Genomic DNA, 19,817 nt, shown 5'->3' on the forward strand with positions numbered 1-19,817 from the left:
TTATACAGACTACTATTATTATTATTATTATGTTGGGTTTTGTGAGTTATACTCGGTTCACACCGGTGGCTGTGTACTATGCCGGACCAAAGTCAAGGCTTAGCAACCAAAACAAAACTAAAATTAAATAAGTGTGTCAGTGTGTGTGTCTGTATTCAGGTTATTATTATTATTATTACTACTACTACTACTACTACTACAAAAATTATAGCAAATTTCTCAATGCCTAGTTACTTTAATCCATTCTAAGGTTTACATTTTTAAGTTAATAACTTAATTCCAAATTATAATCTGAATATCTGCATTTGCAGCCCAATTTGGCAATGTCGGTTTACAGCACAAAATGTCACTGTCTAGTAATCATGTGACACAATGAGAAATATATTTTATATATAGGAATAATAGACAATGGATAAGTGGGCCAAGTATGATAAACATTATAACAAGGAGGAGGCATGCAATTTGTTAGTGTTATTGTAGGAGAAAAAGTCAAAATTTTTCTAAAAATGCATTATATAATTTGTGGACAACTCCTTCATTAGGTATATTTAAACTACTAAGCATAGATATTAGTATCTTCTTTAATTTGTAGACAATTTTTGAATGGAAAAATCATGTTCCTGAGCATTGGGAAAGAATCTATTCTAATGTATGATGATAAATATTTTATGATCTCTACCCCTTGGATTACCATTTCCAAAATATAACAGCACCCATGTAAAAAAGTATTCCTGCCAAATTTCAAAATTTTTTGTCCAGGGATCCTAAGATACTGAAATATAAACAGAACACATGCACCAGATAGACAGAATTTTTTTCCTCCCTTTTTTGATATTTTTGGAATCAAGGGACCTTAAAATGTTGAAAAATTCAAAAAACTCAGAAGGCCAAAATTTGATTGATTACAATACTTTCCCTCTGTTCTGTAATAGCTGGAAAAATAAAAAGATATGTTCACATTTTAATTTCAATCTAGTTTTGATTACTAAAAACGAAAATATGTTGCCATGTGTTTTTTTTTTTTTACCTAATTTCAGTTTAAAGGAGAAACAAAAGAATTTAATTAAAGGAGGTAAATACACTTGCAAAGTGATAGAAAGATGTAAACATTCTGTTGCTGTTATTTACATCATTAATAAGAAAAATAAAAATAACAGCAAAACTATTACAGCTACAACTAACAACAACTATTACAATATGTAGAACTATTTTTACTCGTATATTCATTTATTGTAAGTTTCATAAAATAGTTGCATTTAGTTTTTGTTTTATAGCATTATTTTTCATGTAAAAATAAAACCAACTTATCACTAACTGTTGTGATGATAATCATTATAGCAAACCTGCAAATGAACAACCCATTCTACCTCTCTTTTCAGTGCTATAATTAACTTAATTTAAAATAGAATTGCATTACAAAATTAAAACAATGGGATAAACAGAAAACAAGGATAAATACAGGTAAAACTGTATCAACACAAGCACTTGCATGTAAGAAAATATACTCTTCTTGGCTAAGCTTTTTTGTATCAACTAACTTAAGTGGAGTTGCTATTAACAGTGAAAACAATTGCAATCACAGACAGCCTATAAACTTTCTATAATCTTGAATAAATAAATTATTTTAATCATTATCATTTACCATAAAAATATGAAATTTTCTTCTACTGTATATGAATCATTTTGATTTTTTTTAATTTGAAAGATTTGAATCATTCTTTATGGCTGAAAGTTAAAATAATATTAAATGTTTTAAAAGAAGCTGAGTTGATATTCAATTTATTGTTAAAATAATATTTGATTATTATTAAATTTTATGTCTGTTTACAACTACAAAATTAATGTAGTAAATTACAAATTTATAAATTTGTGTATGAAACTTTTATTATACATTTCATTTTTCAGCAAATAAACCTTTAATAATTGAGCACACATTGTTATGCAATTGTTAAGAATTGTAAATATATCAAGATGTTAATTTTTAGCAAAGTGCTCTGATTATTCAAAAAAACATATTTTGAAATAAATTACAGTAGAGCGTCGTTTATCCGAATCAACTGGGGACTGGGGTTGTTCGGATAACCGATTATGTACGAAAAAATATATTAACCTATCCCATGTTGAAATTTTTCTCCGTTGCATGTCGCTTTGCATTGAATTTTCGTCGATGTTAAGCCTAACGTAAACTTTTTAAAATAATAATCGTGGCTATTGTATCGTTAAAAATTATTTATTTATTTTTTACAAACAAAATAAATATATTGAAAAATATAAAAACAAAAAAATTATACTTTAGAAGTTAATCTAGTATCAAAAACGTTTGATTCAGCACAACACACAATCCTCAGAAAAACACCACACAAAAGTGCCAGTGCTGCCAGCTAAAACACACACACCACAAAAAAAATATTGGAGTAGTCCAAAATATAGCCAAAGATTGCAGCACCACAGCACTAGCAAAAATTTAAATTTGCCGACTGGAATGCTATCGGTTAACCTACATTTTGGATAACCGGCTTTCAGATAAACGACGCTCTACTGTAATAATATACATTAATAAATTTCTAACCAAAAGTATCTGATTGTAAACTCAATTTTAGAGAATAATATTTACATATGTCTTTTAAAATGCTATTTTCTTGTAAGTTAAAATATAAGAAATTAAATTTTGTTGAACAGCCATTATCTGTTAAACAACTTCTTACTGAATGTAGTTCTCGAGTGTAGATTGTCATTTATCTGTTAAAACTGTTTAGTTTATTATTAAAGTAAACTGAAAATTCATTTAAACACACACAATATAAAATTTATAATACAAATAATATTCTTGATCTCTTCACTTTCTCTCTGTAAAGTGATTATATATACTATTATCGTTAAACTCAAATCTGACATACAGCAAACTAGAAACTTTATAAAAGTTTTCTAGTTTGCAGTATGCCATTGCTAAGAAACTTTTATAAATGCTATAATAAAATTTATGAAAAAAATTAACTTTTAAAACTTCAGATTATTATTATATATTTATTTACCTTGGATTTATTTCAATGTGATAATTGCTTGATATGGTAGCTATTTCTATCTTTTTCTTAGATGCTGTAGTAAAAGTTTGATGTTCAATCTTTAATTTTTCTATACCCGTGCCATATAATTCTCTCAACAAACACATGATTCTTGTTTTCTTTCCACTACCAGAAGGTCCATAAATTAATAAATGAGGGAAATCGCCAGCTTGTACCTAGAATAAAGTAATAATATAACTATAACTTATTCCTTAAGTATTATAATTCAATAGAACTGACAAGTGAGATATTATCAATAATTGATGAAATAACAAACTATTTTAACTATATTATATGTACTGTACTCTTCAAACATGTTAACCATAGTGGTTCCTTTTCTAGATTCGCAAACGTTTTCAATGCTCCTCCTGGGCTCTTCCTCAGGCTTTACAAAATTGGCCATTACCGTTCAAATAAACATTAGTTATGAATTCCTTCCAAATACTATCACATGTAAATGTTCTATAATAAGTTAGTTGTATTGCACATGCTCCGTATAAACTGATTTCTATAATCTTCTCTTTTGAACACTGTTATCCAGCAAAATCTGCCATGCTAAAGATAGGGCCATTTCCTCCTTATAATTAATACATATACTATTTATTCCCACCTTAAATATCTCTATGGCTTCTAGCCATTTTAATTGTTGAGGGTTGGAGTTAGTTATAATGATGTTCGCTGCATCCAGGTCCGCCCTTATCTCCTGTTCTGACACGTATGTGGCAAGGGCCATTGTGTTTCTACCATGCTGTATGTCCGAATCGTGTTCTTTCAGTCTCACTTTTAATGAATGTTTCATTGAACCGATATATGTCATTTGTCTGCCACATCGGTTGTCTTCTAGCTGCACTGTGTATACTCCTGATAGCCTTTTGGGGTTCAGTAGATCCTTGCCATTGCTTAGTATCCTGAAGACTGTTTGACATCTTCTGTATGCAATATTTATTCCTCCTCTTTTGGCTATCATGCTATAGATTGATTTCGGTGTCGGATTATACGTGATAGGTATCCTCTCTTTTTCTTCCTCATGTATATTCATCAGTGACCTGTCTGGTTATTGGAGGCTTCTTGGGAAATCTCGTGTCTTTTAGACAAATTTTCGATGAGAGTGTTGTTGTATCCATGGGCTACTGCAATATTTTTTATATGTAGGAGTTCGTTTGCAAGAGCTTGTTGCGTCGATGAGTGCATGTGAGCTCTTCTCACTAACGCTTGGAATGCTGCAATTTTGTACGGGAAAGGATCGCATGAATTTCTTGGAATATATGTGGGGATGGTACTAGGTTTCCAGTATACAGATGTATGTATGTTAGTTCCTTCAAAGTGTCATGCTGCTCCACTTCTAAAGATAGCCCGTATGGATTGTTGTTCATGGCTTCTAGGAAGAGTTTTAGGTCAGGTTCCATCTTCCAAAATATGATGATGTCATCTAAATAACGTTTATAAATAAGATATTGGGTAAGAAACGTGGTAGTACGTTGTTTTCTAATCTTCTAATTACCATTTTGCACAAATCCCCCAACACTGGGCTACCCATCAGGACTCCTTTGCCTTGCATGTAAATAATCCCATTAAATTGGAAAAGAGAGCTATAGCATAACAAATGCACTAGTTCAAGGATCTGTTGGTGTATTGTGGTGTCCTCAACTTTCGAAAAGAGGTGGTCCCTGAGTTCACAAAAACATGGAGGTAGTTACAGATTTCCTTAGTAAAAGTTTGATAATGATAACCGAAATTGTTAATCAAACTGTAGAGAATGATCCAGATTTTGAAAGGAGTACAAAAACAAGATGAGACATTTTGAATGCGATTTCTTGCTACCAACATTTGCTTAAGAAAAGAAAAAAAGCGACAAAATGAAACTACATGACTTTATCGCAAAAAACAAGAATTTCAGAAACGCCAGGACCTTTGTCACAAAAAATGTACTTTACATTTCTGTGTGCATATGTTTGTGTGTTATTTAACATATATTATTATGCAAATTAATATAAAAATAACTTAAAACTAAAGTAAACTCCGTTTATTTTTGGTTGCATGTTCCCCTTTCCCTATTACTCTGTGTTAAAATGACCTCATTTAACGCTGTTTCATTTAGCACTTTGTTGTCTAGGAAAGTATCCCTTGCATTAAGTGGGTTCTTACTGTACTTGTAAATATATATGTTTACAATTTGGCGATGTTTACAGTACATCGCAGACACTTTATTTGTGAATGTGGTTTGCTCTACAACATTATAAAATAAGATGATTTTGTAAGGTTAAATAACAAATATAGTTATTAAAATTATTTTGCAACAGTAGAAAATAAACTAATTTATATTAAATTTACCAATATCAAGTGGTGCTGACAACGACGACGTCAAACAATAGATATTGAAACTACTGTGGAAAATGCCAATATTGAGCTCTTAAAGACTGCTAAATAAGACGGCAACACAGAGTCACAGATATTTTCATATTTCATTCTCTATGATTTATGATGAGTATATTAACATTTACTGTAAATGTAGTATTTTAATATGATTTTATGTGCTTTTAACACTTTTCTAATGATATTACGACTACAATATTTGTGGCGGACAGACGTAAAGTCGAATAAAATGACTTAAACTTGATTTTTATTTTTCCATATATTTTTTTTGAAAAACAGCATATAATCGAGAACAACTTAACTCCAAATGACATAACCCAAGGTATACCGTATATATTGGGTTGTTTGGAAAGTAAGTTTGTTTTTTTCCATGGAAAAAAACAAATGTTTTTATAATAAATAAATATTTTATTGAATTATATATCAACCATTTTGGTTAAATACCCTATTGTCATCATTTCTGGTAGTAGTATGATTTCACATTCATAAAAGTTTTGATCATTGTTTACAAAAAACTGATCCAAGTGATTTTTGACATTGTCATTTCAAGTAAATGTCTTACAGTTAAAAAAAATTTGTATAGACCGGAACAAGTAATAATCTGTGTGTGCTCCATCTGGCAAATATGGTTGGTGTGATAGCACATCCCATCTATGTTATAACAGTTACTGACAAGTTATCAAACGAGTTACCAAACCAAAATCTGACGAGTTACCAAACTTGTGTGAAATTTGACATTATCATGGTAAAACACTACACCTGTTTTGTTGATCAATTCCGACCACCTTTTCTGTTTGATGATATTAATCAATTTGTTTACTCAATGGCAGTTCACTTTCGAATCAATTGTTAAATTGTCTGGTAAAAGCTCCAGAAACAAAATTTCCTTATAATCCCACCAAAGAGAGCGTCTCTCTAAGAACATGTGGAACCCATATATCGAGCTTTGAAACAAAACCAATTTGTTTCAAGTAATCATAAACAGTTCAATTTGACAAATTTAATCTCTTAGTGATTTTACGTGTTGTTATTCGGCAGTTTGCTTCAATCAGTACCTTTATTTTGTTTTCATTGGCTTCAATTGGTCATTTAGAACGTGGTGCATCTTCAATATTGAAATTGCCAGAACAAAATTTTGTAAACCAGTTTTGGCACTGTCGTTCTGTCAGCACATCATCTCCATACATATACCACAATTTTTTTCTTGCTTGAACAGCATTTTGATTTTTTGGTAATAAAAAAGCAAAATATGCCGAAAATGATGCTTTGGATCTTCCATATTTGATGGGACGCAAAAAATAAACAATTGCACAAAATCAAACAAAATTATTTACAAATAAGCTTTAAAATGCTAGATGTCAAAATATATAATGATAATACGGTTTAGAATAAAAATGGCGAGAAAAATACGGCTAATCCGTCTAGTGGTAAAAAAACGAACTTACTTTCCGAACAACCTAATAAAAAAGGCAATGCGTATGATCACAAAAATTATCGACCCATATCTTTGGTTCCTGTAATCGGAAAACTATTTATGTCCTTATTAAATAAAAGATTAGGAGATCAGATTATTAAATATGATATTTTGTGTTAGGAGCAAGCAGGTTTTCGACCTGGCCAATCATGTCAGGATCAAATATTTGTATTAAATGCATTAGTACAATTAAAATTGCAGAAAAAAAGAGGAAAACTTTATGCTGTTTTTGTACACTTTTGATCTGCTTTTGATACCATTAATCACAAAGTTTTATGGTCTCTATTGGAAAAAATGGGCATGAATAAACAGTTTCTTGGCCTTATAATTGATATATATACCAAAGCTACTGCAACAGTACAGATATTAGCTAAAATGACCAATTCCTTTGGTATTGACATCAGAGTTTTGCAGAGTGAAATTCTGAGCCCATTATTTTTTTATTTTTATGTTAATGATCTGATAGTTCTACTTGCTAAATCTGACTTACCTGGGATTTCTCTCTCTGATGAAGTTGAGTTACATGTATTAATGTATGCTGACAACACATTCTTGCTGATATCCCACAAATGTTACAAAGTAAAATTGCAATTCTGGAGAAATTTTGCTATGACTATGGATTAACTATAAATATTTCTAAAACAAAAGTACAGTAAGACTCCACTTAATGTGGGGAATGCATTCCTAGACGACAAAGTGCTAAACAAAACAGCGTTAAATGAGGTCATTTTAACAGAGTAAATAGAGATCAAGGAACATGCAACCAAAAATAAACAAATTTTTCTTTAAATTTAACTTACTTTTATATTAATTTGTATAATAATATAAGTTAAATAACAAACATATGCACACAAATTTTTTTATGAGGAAGGTCTTGGCTTTTCTGAAATTCTTGTTTTTGCAATTAAGTCCTGGAGTTTCATTTGTCGCTTTTTCTTTTCTTAAGCAAATGTAGGTAGCAGAAGATTGCATCCAAAATGCCTCATTTTGTTTTTGCACTCCTTTCAAAATCTGGATCATTTGCTACAATTTGATCAATGATTTCAGTTATCATTACCAAACTTTTACTAAGGAAATCTGTAACAAGTTCTTTGGATTCTTCATTTGCAGAAACTCTGTTTTCCAGTTAACATGAATTCCTTGTTCTGCCAGTTCTTGAAAGTCATCATTGGTAAGGCTTTCACAAGAAACCTGCTGTAACTCCTCAATATCCTGCTTGTTTACATCTCCTAGTCATGCTGTATCAATTAGGTTGACAATTTGGTCAACCTAACAATACACGATAGACTCTTCTTGTTGAGAATTCTGGGATACCTTCACCCATAACCTCTTCCACACTTCGTTCGTGCATTTATCATTTAATTCTTGCCAAGCAAAGCCAATATTGCCTATGATGTCCACAATGTTATATTTCTTCCAAATTGCATCAAACAAATGTAGATTTTAAAAAAGTACACCTTTTTGCCACCCTTTTCTGATTGGTTCATGTTCGTAAATAATTGTATTATATATGAATCAATGAAATGCCATGATAATTTAAATCAGTGTAAATTTTGAGCTTTTCTTTTTAGGCTTTGAGTAGACTGTGTTATATCGAATCAGTGTTAAGTGAGGTCTTACTGTAATGGTATTCAAGAAGGGTGGCAGACAATTACCCAGAAAGAGATGGTTTTTTAATAATCAGCCTTTACAGATCATTTCAAATTACATATACTTTGGAGTATTATTTTCATCTCTGGACAATTTTTACAGGCCAAAAATTATAATATACATAAGGCTAAATTGGCAATGTGTTGAATATGGCCTATTCTTTCAAGAATTAAAGTTAATTCTGCTTATATCTATATAAAGCTATTTTGTTCAATGATTTCGTCTATTACTTTATGCTGCTCTTGTATGGGCAATTACTTATTACAATAAACTGGAATTGTCCTTGCTTTATATCTTTGAAGAATTTTTATGTTATACAGGTAGCCCTCGGTTTACGCCAGTTCAATTTACGCCGATTCACAATAACGCCGCTGCGCAATTCGCCGTTTCGAGGTGTAAATTTCCCGATTTTCCCTATGCCAGACTGATTTTCATTTCAGTGTTGACGTATTTCCCGAGCCGCGACATTGTACATTCGTTAAAACACAGATTTTTATTAAATATATTTATTTTTTCTGTTTAATATTATTGGGTATGTATACATTTGCATTAAATTAATATTAAAATACTAAACGTTTAGGTACCCACGAGTCAAGATATTAAACTTAATAGTCCAATAAATGGCGTCCGAATCCATAGCGCCAATGAATGTATCCTGTATCAGTTCGTTCAGGAAAACACCTTACGACGCAATAGCACTTCCGGCGATCACAAATTATCGTTAGTGAGACAAATCTACTTCTCGTTGGCCAGACGATATTTATCTCTCCTTAGCCACCTTGAATTTTCCCGCTCAAACTGACCTTATATATGCGCTACGGCGACCAGTGGTCGACCAATCAGTGTCTTCGCTCGTCTGTAGCTCTATGTCGGGTTAACGTATCCTTTCAACTAAGGAAAGTTTGACGGATGAAGTTTGTGAGTTAGACAATGTTGGGAGTGAAGTGCAAATGTAAAAAGGAGCATCATATTCGACCATATTCCGAAATTCTTAATGAAAGAAATCAAAAATGTAAACAATTAAAGATGGATACTTTTTTCCGAAAAATGTAAGAAATTCGAAACTAAAATTTTTAAATAAAAACATTTTACTTTATTTTATGATAAAATACATTTTAAAAATTAAAAATTTATATGTATTTTGTATTATATTGTATTAATAAACAAAATTACTGTATTTGCATATTTTTCACTTATGTGGAATCTAACCCTATACCTCAATGTAAATATGGGTTCGTTTTACACCGATTCGATTTGCGCCGGCTTTTGTAGGAACAGAACTGTGGCGTAAACCGAGGGCTACCTGTACCATAAAATTCCAGCTTACATGTTACATTTGAAATTTGGTGTGTCTAGAATATTGATAACAATAACAACAATAGTTTCATTTTGTTACACAATTTATAGTTTCAAAATTAGATAATAAAAGTTATGTTAAATTTGCAAATAGTAAACTGTATAAATTGTGTTCGATGATGGATAATTCTACAAATAATTGGTCACTGGCATTGAAAAATTTGCTAGATCAACACAGTTTCTCTTTCTTATGATTGTCTCAAGATCCTCATTTAATCAAAAGCTATCAAATGTTAATTATAAGTGTGCTGTGAACAACCCTAAAGAAGAATGGTTTTTGTTGGAAAAAACAAACATTTTCAATTATATTATAGTGTTAAAACAACTTTTTGTGTGAGGATTATTTGTTTATGGACATAAACTATCATGTAAAACATTCAATACTGCAAATGTAATGTGGTCAAATTATATATTGATGTATAATAGTAGTCTAATAATAAATCCTGGAGAAATTTTGTAGTAATTGTAGTAAGCAAGTGTATTAAACTTGGGAACATGTTTTCTTTCATTGTATAAAATTTGAAGCAAGCAGAAAAAGTATTTGATAAGATTTAAATCCTAGAAAAGATATAATCAATATATCACATTTTTTAAAAAATGATTATTATTGTGTATTTTACTTTCTATTATTGTGTACTAGGCTATTACATTAGTTTGTTAAATTGTATTAACTTCAGTTTTGTGTATCACTGTACGTATTTTATAATATCTCGTATTAGTCTATTATATTATTGATAATTTATGTTGCACTATCTTCAGCTTTATGCAACCCCCTTGTAATGAACTAAGGTTCAAACAATAAAGGATTGATTGATTAATTGATAAATACAGTAAATTATGTGTTTGTTTGTTGATTTCATATGTAATTGCTGTCAAAATTACCATATTTTATACAATAAGGTCTCAAACATATATGCAAAATTTTTATCTTACAGACAAATCAATTTACAAAATGCATAAGTGTTCTCCCAAAGCCAGATTCAGCTGGTCAGTCAACTAGCTAAATATTAATACAAACAGTTAAAAACATCTTTAATTTTATTCATTAGTTTTAAAGATAACCAGACCACAGTTAATTAATTAATTATTATTTATTATCAAATTATTCAATAAATATTTCGCTATATTTGTCGAATAATTATCACCAAATTCAAGTTACTGGTATAGTAGTAAGAAATAATAAGTCTGCTAGTCCAAGCTGCTCTATAGACTCAGGCTCTGGAACTACATCCCCCACTCTCTCCCTCAACCACCATTTATAACACAAGTATTTACCAAATATAAGTTTTCAGTTCCACTAAGTTGCTTTCTGCCAAGCACAATACATTTGTGTGACAATTAGAATGCCTAGCATCCATATTGTATTATTTACAATTTTTATGAAACAGGCTGACAGCTTACTATGAAAATTTTTCTTCTCTCAGACACAACAACAGCATGTGGAAGGTAAAAACACAGAACTCGACATATCAGTTACCAATGCTCACAGAGATTAAATCTTTATTTTTACCTTCATTTCCTTGGCATTCAATCAAAACACTCGGACATCTTCCCTCAGCAACAGTGCCTTGGCCAAATTTGCAAGTTTTATTTCTATAGAAATTTGTCGCCCCATGCACTTGTCTGAGTCATGCACCAAGCCAGGGGGGACGACCACTTAGAGACAATATGACATTTACCATTTACCCACATAAAAAGGTCCATAAGACAAAACTGATGAGCAAATCATGCAATCAACCACACAGTCCAGATCATGTGATTTCCCTATTAAAAGTGTGAAAGATTGCTAACTACAGTGGGTGATCAGTTAACGAACAAATCGGAACAAATACTTTTGCAAAAGATTTTTATGTTTGGACAATGAACACCTCACATAACAATCACAAGAAGAAGCGACATAAAATAATGAATATTGATTGGTCCTCCCTTGTTTTCAGGCAACAATTTGAAACCTTTCAAAGCGCGGGAGACGTCAACATTGATGCTCAACCCAGTACATACTGATCGGATAGTATTCCTCTGAACTTTGAAACTCTCCCTTGTAATTCCAGTCTTTTATTTTATTTTTTTTTTAAATCCTGAAGAAGAGAGAATCAACATCTGTCCAATCAACATTGGACAGATTCTTTAATGCCCCACAAACAGAAAAAAACATGACTAATAAAAATGCAATACTGTGTATATATGTATTTTTATTATTACATATAAATAAACATAGTAAGAAAGTATATATATTTTTTATTTTTTGGAGTTTCCAGAATGAATTAATCAAATTCCCATAAAAACCTATGGTAAATCAATAATCGGTTAATGAAGAATTCAAATAGTGAGCAAAGTCTTGGAATGGATTATGTTCGTTAACCGATCACCCACTGTATATACTAAAAATTGGGTTAAAGTTTACTTAGGTAGTCCCAATGGCAGCACTTTTGGTCACTATCTTGTTTGTGAACATACACCCACAAACAAGATGGCAACAATTATTTAATTTAAATATAAAAAAAAAAACGTAAATATTCAACTCACATTTATCATACTTTTATTTCCTTTTCTTCTTTATTTTGAGCATAGAACATAAATCATCTATTTGTTTAGAAACTTCATCCTTTCTCTTAAATGATGATTTAACAGTATTTCTAACAGACTTCCACTTTCTTATTTTTAAGTTTTTCTTTTTTCTTTGTATTTGTTTCAGGGGCAGAAGGCACACTTTCCAGCTCTTTTCAAATTGGGGTTTGTCCAGAACCAGGATATATCCTACTCAAATGCTTAGCATATAATTCAAAACGTTCTCCAGGTTTTAAATGTTTCCATCTAAACATCTTCTTATACATAAAACAATATAAGTAAGAATCTGATAGATCTTCAGTAAAATGCATAGGCAAATTTTTTCTATTTTTTAAACAATGCCACAAACGTTCTATTTTCTGTGTATGCACACCAGTTATAAGATCGACAAAATTTTCAGCATGTTTCACGGACTTATGTGTAATGTCAATGCCTTCTAAGTCATAAAGACAATTGTACCCTTTCCACTCATCAGTGTATACGATACTTCCAGAATTTACATATTTTGAAATTACCCAGTTAAGACTTAGTTCAGATCTGTCATTCACTTTTCATACAAAACGTGTTATCTTGACGACAAATTCCTCCAACAACCCAACGAGTAGTTCCCTTCAAAATACGCCTTTTTTTATTTTTTCTTTTGCTTATCACAGTTTCATCTATTTCAACTATTTTATCCAGGCCCCCAATTTTCAATTCTGACAAATTACTTACAGAAATCATCATAACAAGACATACATATATTTAGCCCAATCTACAGCAGTGCGTTTACTAATGCCCACAGCCAAACTAGTAGCACTCAATGAACACTCAATACATATTAAATGCTATATGAAAGAAAAAATACACCCCCATGAAATTTTTCCAAATTTACCTTTGAATGTTCCGTCATACGGTGAACTATTCATTTTACATCGGTTACATCTAAAGGATACAGAATTGCAATCTTTTCTATAAATTAATTTATGACGAAATAAGCAATTACTACAATCATCATCTACGGGTTGCAAACCAAGGTGAATAGCAAACTTAATATCTGAAGATATTCTCTTGTCGACGTCTAATTTTGAAAAGTCGGATTCCAACATATGAAAAAAATCTCTCAAAGTGCACTTTTTCCAAAATTCTTCTGAAACTTTCACAATCTCCAACATTATATTGTTAAAGGGAATAATAACAAATATAATATTAGATATAATTTTAAATTCTACAAAAAAGATAAACTTTCAAATTTAATTAATACTAAATCTCATTGATTCTAATGTCACAACCAATTACAGTTGTCCCTCTATAGTCCGACGTTTTTTAATCCGACATGCTCAGTAGTCCCGTCAAGGTACCCGTCCCCGTTACGTGTCTGCTTGCACAGAAGCATGTTGCGATGTGAATCTCCCCATCCAATTCTTACTCGATGACACACATTTCGTGTGTTTTATGTGAGCAGTTCTGTTCGAACAGTTGGAGTAGAGAATATTGTAAGTTACTGCTAGCAAAACAATGCGAAATATGTAATTATTTTCGGTAATCCGGACACTTTTGGTAATCTGACACACCTTTGGTCCCATACCTGTTGGAGTATCAAGGGACGACTGTACTTTTTAGCATTTAATCTAGAACTCTTCTTCTTCTATCAGTGTTTATATGGAGATTTTAGCATCTAGAACTCAAATTTGTACATAATATATTAGTATGATCAGCGCTACCTAGATTAGATTTCAAGTCACGCCTGTTGTCGAGATTCTGGAAGTGCTACCATTGGGACTACCTAGGAAAACTTTACCCAATTTTTGTAGAAGTTTACCAAAAATTGTGTACAAGTGGAATTATAAAGGTTAAAATCACTTTCTTTTGAGATACAAAATCATTTTCAATAAATTATAGAACATAAATTATACATTTTCTACGACCCACGACTGTAGTCCAAGCTGCAAATTGCATGTGTAAATAGAAGGTTAACTTTTACTCCTTAACTTACCAACTTTTTTAAGTTATTTGCTTGTTCTTTATGATAATCTAATTTTGAAAGATGTGTTGGACGATGTTTATCAACCCATAAACTCATCTTCACGAAATTACGAAGTCAATAATAACCTCCGATGAAATTTCGCGGCTAGTTGTAAGAATTTTTTCAGTGTTGCCAGTACAAGTAGGTATATTTCAATATACTTATACCGTATTATACTTTCTATCGATATATTTTTTCAAAAAATATTATAAATCGATACAGTAAAACCTCTATTTAACGGATTAATTTGGGAGATGGGTATCCGTTAATTATTTCTAGAGCACCAGAACACCATATAACTAGGATCGCCAACCCTCCCGGTTTGACTTACCGGTGTATATTAGGCAACCGGGATGGCCGAGCGGTCGAAATGGCAGCCTACCGCTCTGGAGGTCCCGGGATTTTTTTAACTCTCCACCCTTTGGGCACTAAGAGACCTCTTTTAGCAAACCCATTATGGATATGACTAGGTCCACAATGGGGCGGCCGGGTGGTGAAGGACGGGATTTAACATATCCGGACGGACCACCCCGAAAAATTTCTAAGGATTTTTCGATTCGTCCGGATTCGATCCCAGGTCCCCCAGAGCGGTAGTCTGCCTTTGATCGCTCGGTCATCCTGCTAGGTCGAAAAATCCTCAGAAATTTTTCGGGTGTTGGTCCGTTCGGATATGTCGGCCAACGTCTCCACCGTCTGGCCGGTACAAACCAAATACTGTAACTTAATTTATGCAATTTTTATATAAAATTATTAGATAGTTTATAATTGAAAATTAACTTGTTCTTCTATAATTAATACAACAATAAATTAAACACTACGTTTTAGTGTTTAATTTATTGTTGTAATTACTGTTTTATACAAGATAATAATACTGTTTTAAATTACAAGAAATTTATTTAAAATTTCTTGAAATTTAAAAAATAAAAGACCAAAAAAATAAAAGACCAAAATAAAAGACCAAAAAAATAAAAGACCAAAAAAATAAAAGACTTAAAAAATAAAAGACCAAAAAAAGTTTTTAAAATATATTTTAAAAACTTTTTTTGGTCTTTTATTTCTTGTAATTAATTATCTTATATTTTATTTTAGTTTTAATGATTTCTATAGGATAAAGAAAAATAAAGATTCCATAAACTAGATAATATTTAAGATATAATCTGTTAATAGAATCTCTATTATCATTCTCTGCTGTGAAAGAATTAATCATTGAAGTAAAATTAACATTCGTCATTTTTAAATTATCAAATAATAAATTTATTCTTTTACTTTCTTTTCGAATATGCGCAAACCACACATTTTGTGACTAAAAATGTTTCCTTCAAATAAAAATCCTGATTCATTGTTGGGATACGAAAAACAATGGAATTTTTTTCTTCCAATTTAAAATAATAATTTTAATATTAATATTATTAATGTAACGAATTATTATTTATTAAATATGAAATTATTTTAAAATTTAGAAATTTTTATTACTTGATAACGAAGATAAAAAAACAAACATTTTATACAGGTGGCGTGACGATTATCGTTTCACATCGAAAGTCGCGTTGTCATCGAAGTTAGGCTTACGAAGGTGAACGTTTTGTTGGAAAATGAAGATAACGTCGGCTGGAGGGATTATTTCTCTTTTGGAGGATAATCGGAAAGAAATTCATGTATTTGCTTTGAGAAAGTTGAACAATATCGTTGACGAATTTTGGGCAGAAATTTCGGAAGCGATAGGTAAGATTGAAGTTCTATATGAAAGCGAGGACTTTAGTGATCGTCAGTTAGCGGCTTTGGTAGCTTCCAAAGTCTATTATCATCTAGGATCGTACGAAGATTCTCTTACCTATGCTTTGGGCGCAGGAGATCTCTTTGATGTTAATCAGCAATCCGAGTATGTGGAAACCATCATTTCAAAATGCATTGACTGCTACATTAGACTTCAGGTTGAAGCTGAAAATAATGGAAAAAACGCAAGTGTCGATCCTCGTTTAGAAGCGATTGTCAATCGTATGTTTCAGAGATGTTTTGATGACGGGCAATACAGACAAGCCGTTGGAATTGCCCTGGAAACGAGAAGAATGGATATTTTCAAAAAAGCTATATTGAATTCTAATGACGTATCCAATATGTTAACTTATAGTTTTAGAGTCGCTATGTCTTTTGTGCAGAATCGTCAGTTTCGAAATACCGTCCTTCAATGTCTTGCTGATCTTTACAGTGATTTGGAAACCCCCGATTATGTTAATATGTGTCAATGTCTCATATTTTTGGATGATGCCAGAAGAGTTGCAGAGATTTTAGAAAAATTATGTGAAGGTAATGAAGATAGCATTTTGATGGCTTGTCAAATAGCATTTGATTTATACGAAAGTGCCACTCAACAGTTTCTCAGTAGAGTTCGTAAAGCTCTGCAGGCAACGGTACCATTGGCTAGTACTACTGCAACTGATGCTAGCAATAATACCAAAGCAGAAAATGATAGTATGGAAGTTGAAAGTGCTCCTCCTGTAGCTCCGCCACCTCCGAAAGAATTGAATGAAGATGAACTAAAATTAAAAGAACGAATTGAAAAGTTGTCTACCATTCTCAGTGGTGAAATGACGATTACCCTTCATTTACAGTTTTTAATTCGAAATAATCATACCGATTTGCTTATTCTGAAACAAACAAAAGATGCCGTCAGAAATTCTGTATGTCATACTGCTACAGTAATTGCAAATTCTTTTATGCATTGTGGAACAACTAGTGATCAGTTTCTTAGAGATAATTTAGAGTGGCTTGCTAGAGCAACTAACTGGGCAAAATTCACTGCTACTGCCAGTTTAGGGGTAATTCATAAAGGTCACGAGAAAGAAGCGCTTCATTTAATGTCGTCATATTTGCCAAGAGATTCCGGACCTGGAGGTGGATATACGGAAGGTGGTGGACTTTATGCCTTAGGACTTATTCATGCTAATCATGGAGGAACAATAATTGATTACCTGTTAACTCAACTACGGGAAGCATCAAATGAAGTAAGACATGGAGGGTGCCTTGGACTTGGATTAGCTGCAATAGGTACACACAGAGAAGATGTTTACGAGCAGTTGAAATTAAATATGTTTCAAGATGATGCAGTTACTGGAGAAGCAGCTGGAATAGCTATGGGATTGGTTATGTTAGGTTCAAAGTCTACAACTGCCATATCTGATATGGTAAGTTATGCTCAAGATACACAGCATGAAAAAATATTAAGAGGCTTATCTGTTGGAATTGCTTTAACTATGTATGGACGCTTAGAAGAAGCAGATAAATTAATAGACAGTCTTTGTCTTGATAAAGATCCACTTTTACGAAGGTCTGGAATGCATACTATTGCCATGGCTTACTGTGGAACGGGCAATAATCAAGCTATACGTCGATTATTACATGTTGCTGTTAGTGATGTAAATGATGACGTTAGAAGAGCAGCAGTGGAAGCTTTAGGTTTTATTCTTTTTAGAACACCAGAACAATGTCCTAGTGTTGTTTCATTACTCTCAGAAAGCTATAATCCTCATGTCAGATATGGTGCTGCAATGGCTTTGGGTATTTCATGTGCAGGATCTGGAAATAAGGATGCTATAGCATTACTTGAACCAATGACAAATGATCCTGTTAACTATGTAAGACAAGGAGCTTTAATAGCATCATCATTAATTCTTATACAACAAACAGAAGTTACCTGTCCCAAAGTTAAAGACTTTCGTCAACTTTACAGTAAAGTCATTAATGATAAACATGATGACGTGATGGCAAAATTTGGTGCTATTTTAGCTCAAGGTATAATAGATGGAGGTGGTCGTAATGTAACAATTTCACTCCAGTCAAGAACCGGACATACTAATATGGCAGCTGTAGTTGGCATGTTGGTATTCACACAATATTGGTATTGGTTTCCTTTGGCACATTTTATTTCTCTTGCTTTTACACCTACTTGCATAATTGGATTAAATGCCGATTTGAAAATGCCTAAAATGGAGTTTAAATCAAATGCCAAACCTTCAACCTATGGATATCCAGCTCCATTAGAAGAAAAGAAAGAACGAGAACGAGAAAAAGTAACAACTGCCGTCTTGTCAATTACAGCAAAAGCAAAAAAGAAAGAAGCAGAAAAAAAAGAAAAGGAAGAAAAAATGGATGTTGATGAGGAAAAACAAGAAGAATCAAAAGAGAAAAAGGAAGAACCAAAAGAAAGCAAAGATAGTAAGAAAGAAAAATCTACTAAAGACGACGAACCAGAAAAAAGAGAACCAGAACCTAATTTTGAAATGTTATCGAATCCAGCAAGAGTTATGAAACAACAGTTAAAAGTTATACAAATGGTAGAAGGATCAAAATATACTCCTTTAAAGGACATTACAATTGGTGGAATTATAATGATGAGTAATTCAAAGAAAACAGAACAAGAAGAACTTGTTGAACCAGTCGTAGCCGGTGGTCCAAAATTAGAAGATGAAGAAGAACCAGATCCACCCGAACCATTTGAATACAGTGAAGATTAATAATAATTTTTGTAAACATTCAATTTTTGTTTTTTGATTCTGTTAACAATTGTTCATATATGATGATAAAAAATATGAACTTTATCGGTTCTTTAAAATAATGCATCTCTTATTTAATGCTGGAAATATTTTTAAACTTTAGTAAGCTACTTTGAATGGAAATATATTAGAATTTGTCAAAATAAAATTTGTTCTCACTGTTTTTATGCAAATTATGATGATAATTTAAAAACAAGACACACTGTTGTAAGTATAATTATTAATTATAAAAAAATTTTTGAATATTAAATGTTAAAGTATTTAAATTTAAAATTTATTACAATTTAAAATGTAAAAACTTTCTCAATAGTATAATTATATTTTGATTATATTAAAGTCATAGCTTGGAATTTGAAACTTGTTATTAAAAAAAAATCATCTTAAAGAACATCATAAACATTTTTCACATTAAAATATTTAATTATAACATTGATTTGTAGTTCTTTTTTTCCTGACACGAATCCAACAAATTCATTTTTAAGAATTTCAATGTTATTTACTGTATATTGAAAACTGCAGCTTAAATCACATGCTTTTAACAAATTTTATTATAGAAGGATTGATTATAATTGGCAAATTCTTGATTTGGCTCATTTTTATTGAAATTAAGAAATAAATATATAAGTTGAAGACGAAACACGATTAATTTATTTAATTTGGCATCGTTTTTACAGATATAAAACATTTTTTAATTATTAGTAATTTAACATTAATATCAATGAAGTTGTACACTGAATAATTGGTTAACAAGTGGATGTAATATGCTATTATATATACAA

General features: G+C 31.4%; 2 protein-coding genes across 2 annotated transcripts in view; one reads left to right on the forward strand and one right to left on the reverse strand.

The window, feature by feature from the left end:
• LOC111628227 (replication factor C subunit 3-like) overlaps positions 1–14,742 on the reverse strand; it is a 54,634-nt gene extending 39,892 nt beyond the window's left edge. The window contains exons 1-2 of the mRNA XM_023371971.1: positions 14,459–14,742; positions 3,033–3,238 (exon numbers count right to left, since the gene is read on the reverse strand). Of these exons, the coding sequence (XP_023227739.1) occupies positions 3,033–3,238; positions 14,459–14,545 (293 nt within the window). The 5' untranslated portion in view covers positions 14,546–14,742. The remainder of the gene's footprint in view (positions 1–3,032; positions 3,239–14,458) is intronic.
• Positions 14,743–15,998: 1,256 nt separating this feature from the next.
• Positions 15,999–19,116, forward strand: LOC111628225 (26S proteasome non-ATPase regulatory subunit 1-like). The gene has a single exon (XM_023371966.1). The coding sequence runs from the start codon at positions 16,081–16,083 to the stop codon at positions 18,997–18,999; it is 2,919 nt and encodes a 972-aa protein (XP_023227734.1). The 5' UTR covers positions 15,999–16,080; the 3' UTR covers positions 19,000–19,116.
• The last annotated feature ends 701 nt before the right edge of the window (positions 19,117–19,817 follow it).

Source organism: Centruroides sculpturatus, unplaced genomic scaffold (assembly GCF_000671375.1).
Source record: "Centruroides sculpturatus isolate CEXI.00-Female unplaced genomic scaffold, Cexi_2.0 scaffold458, whole genome shotgun sequence".
Classification (NCBI taxonomy): Eukaryota; Metazoa; Arthropoda; class Arachnida; order Scorpiones; family Buthidae; genus Centruroides; species Centruroides sculpturatus.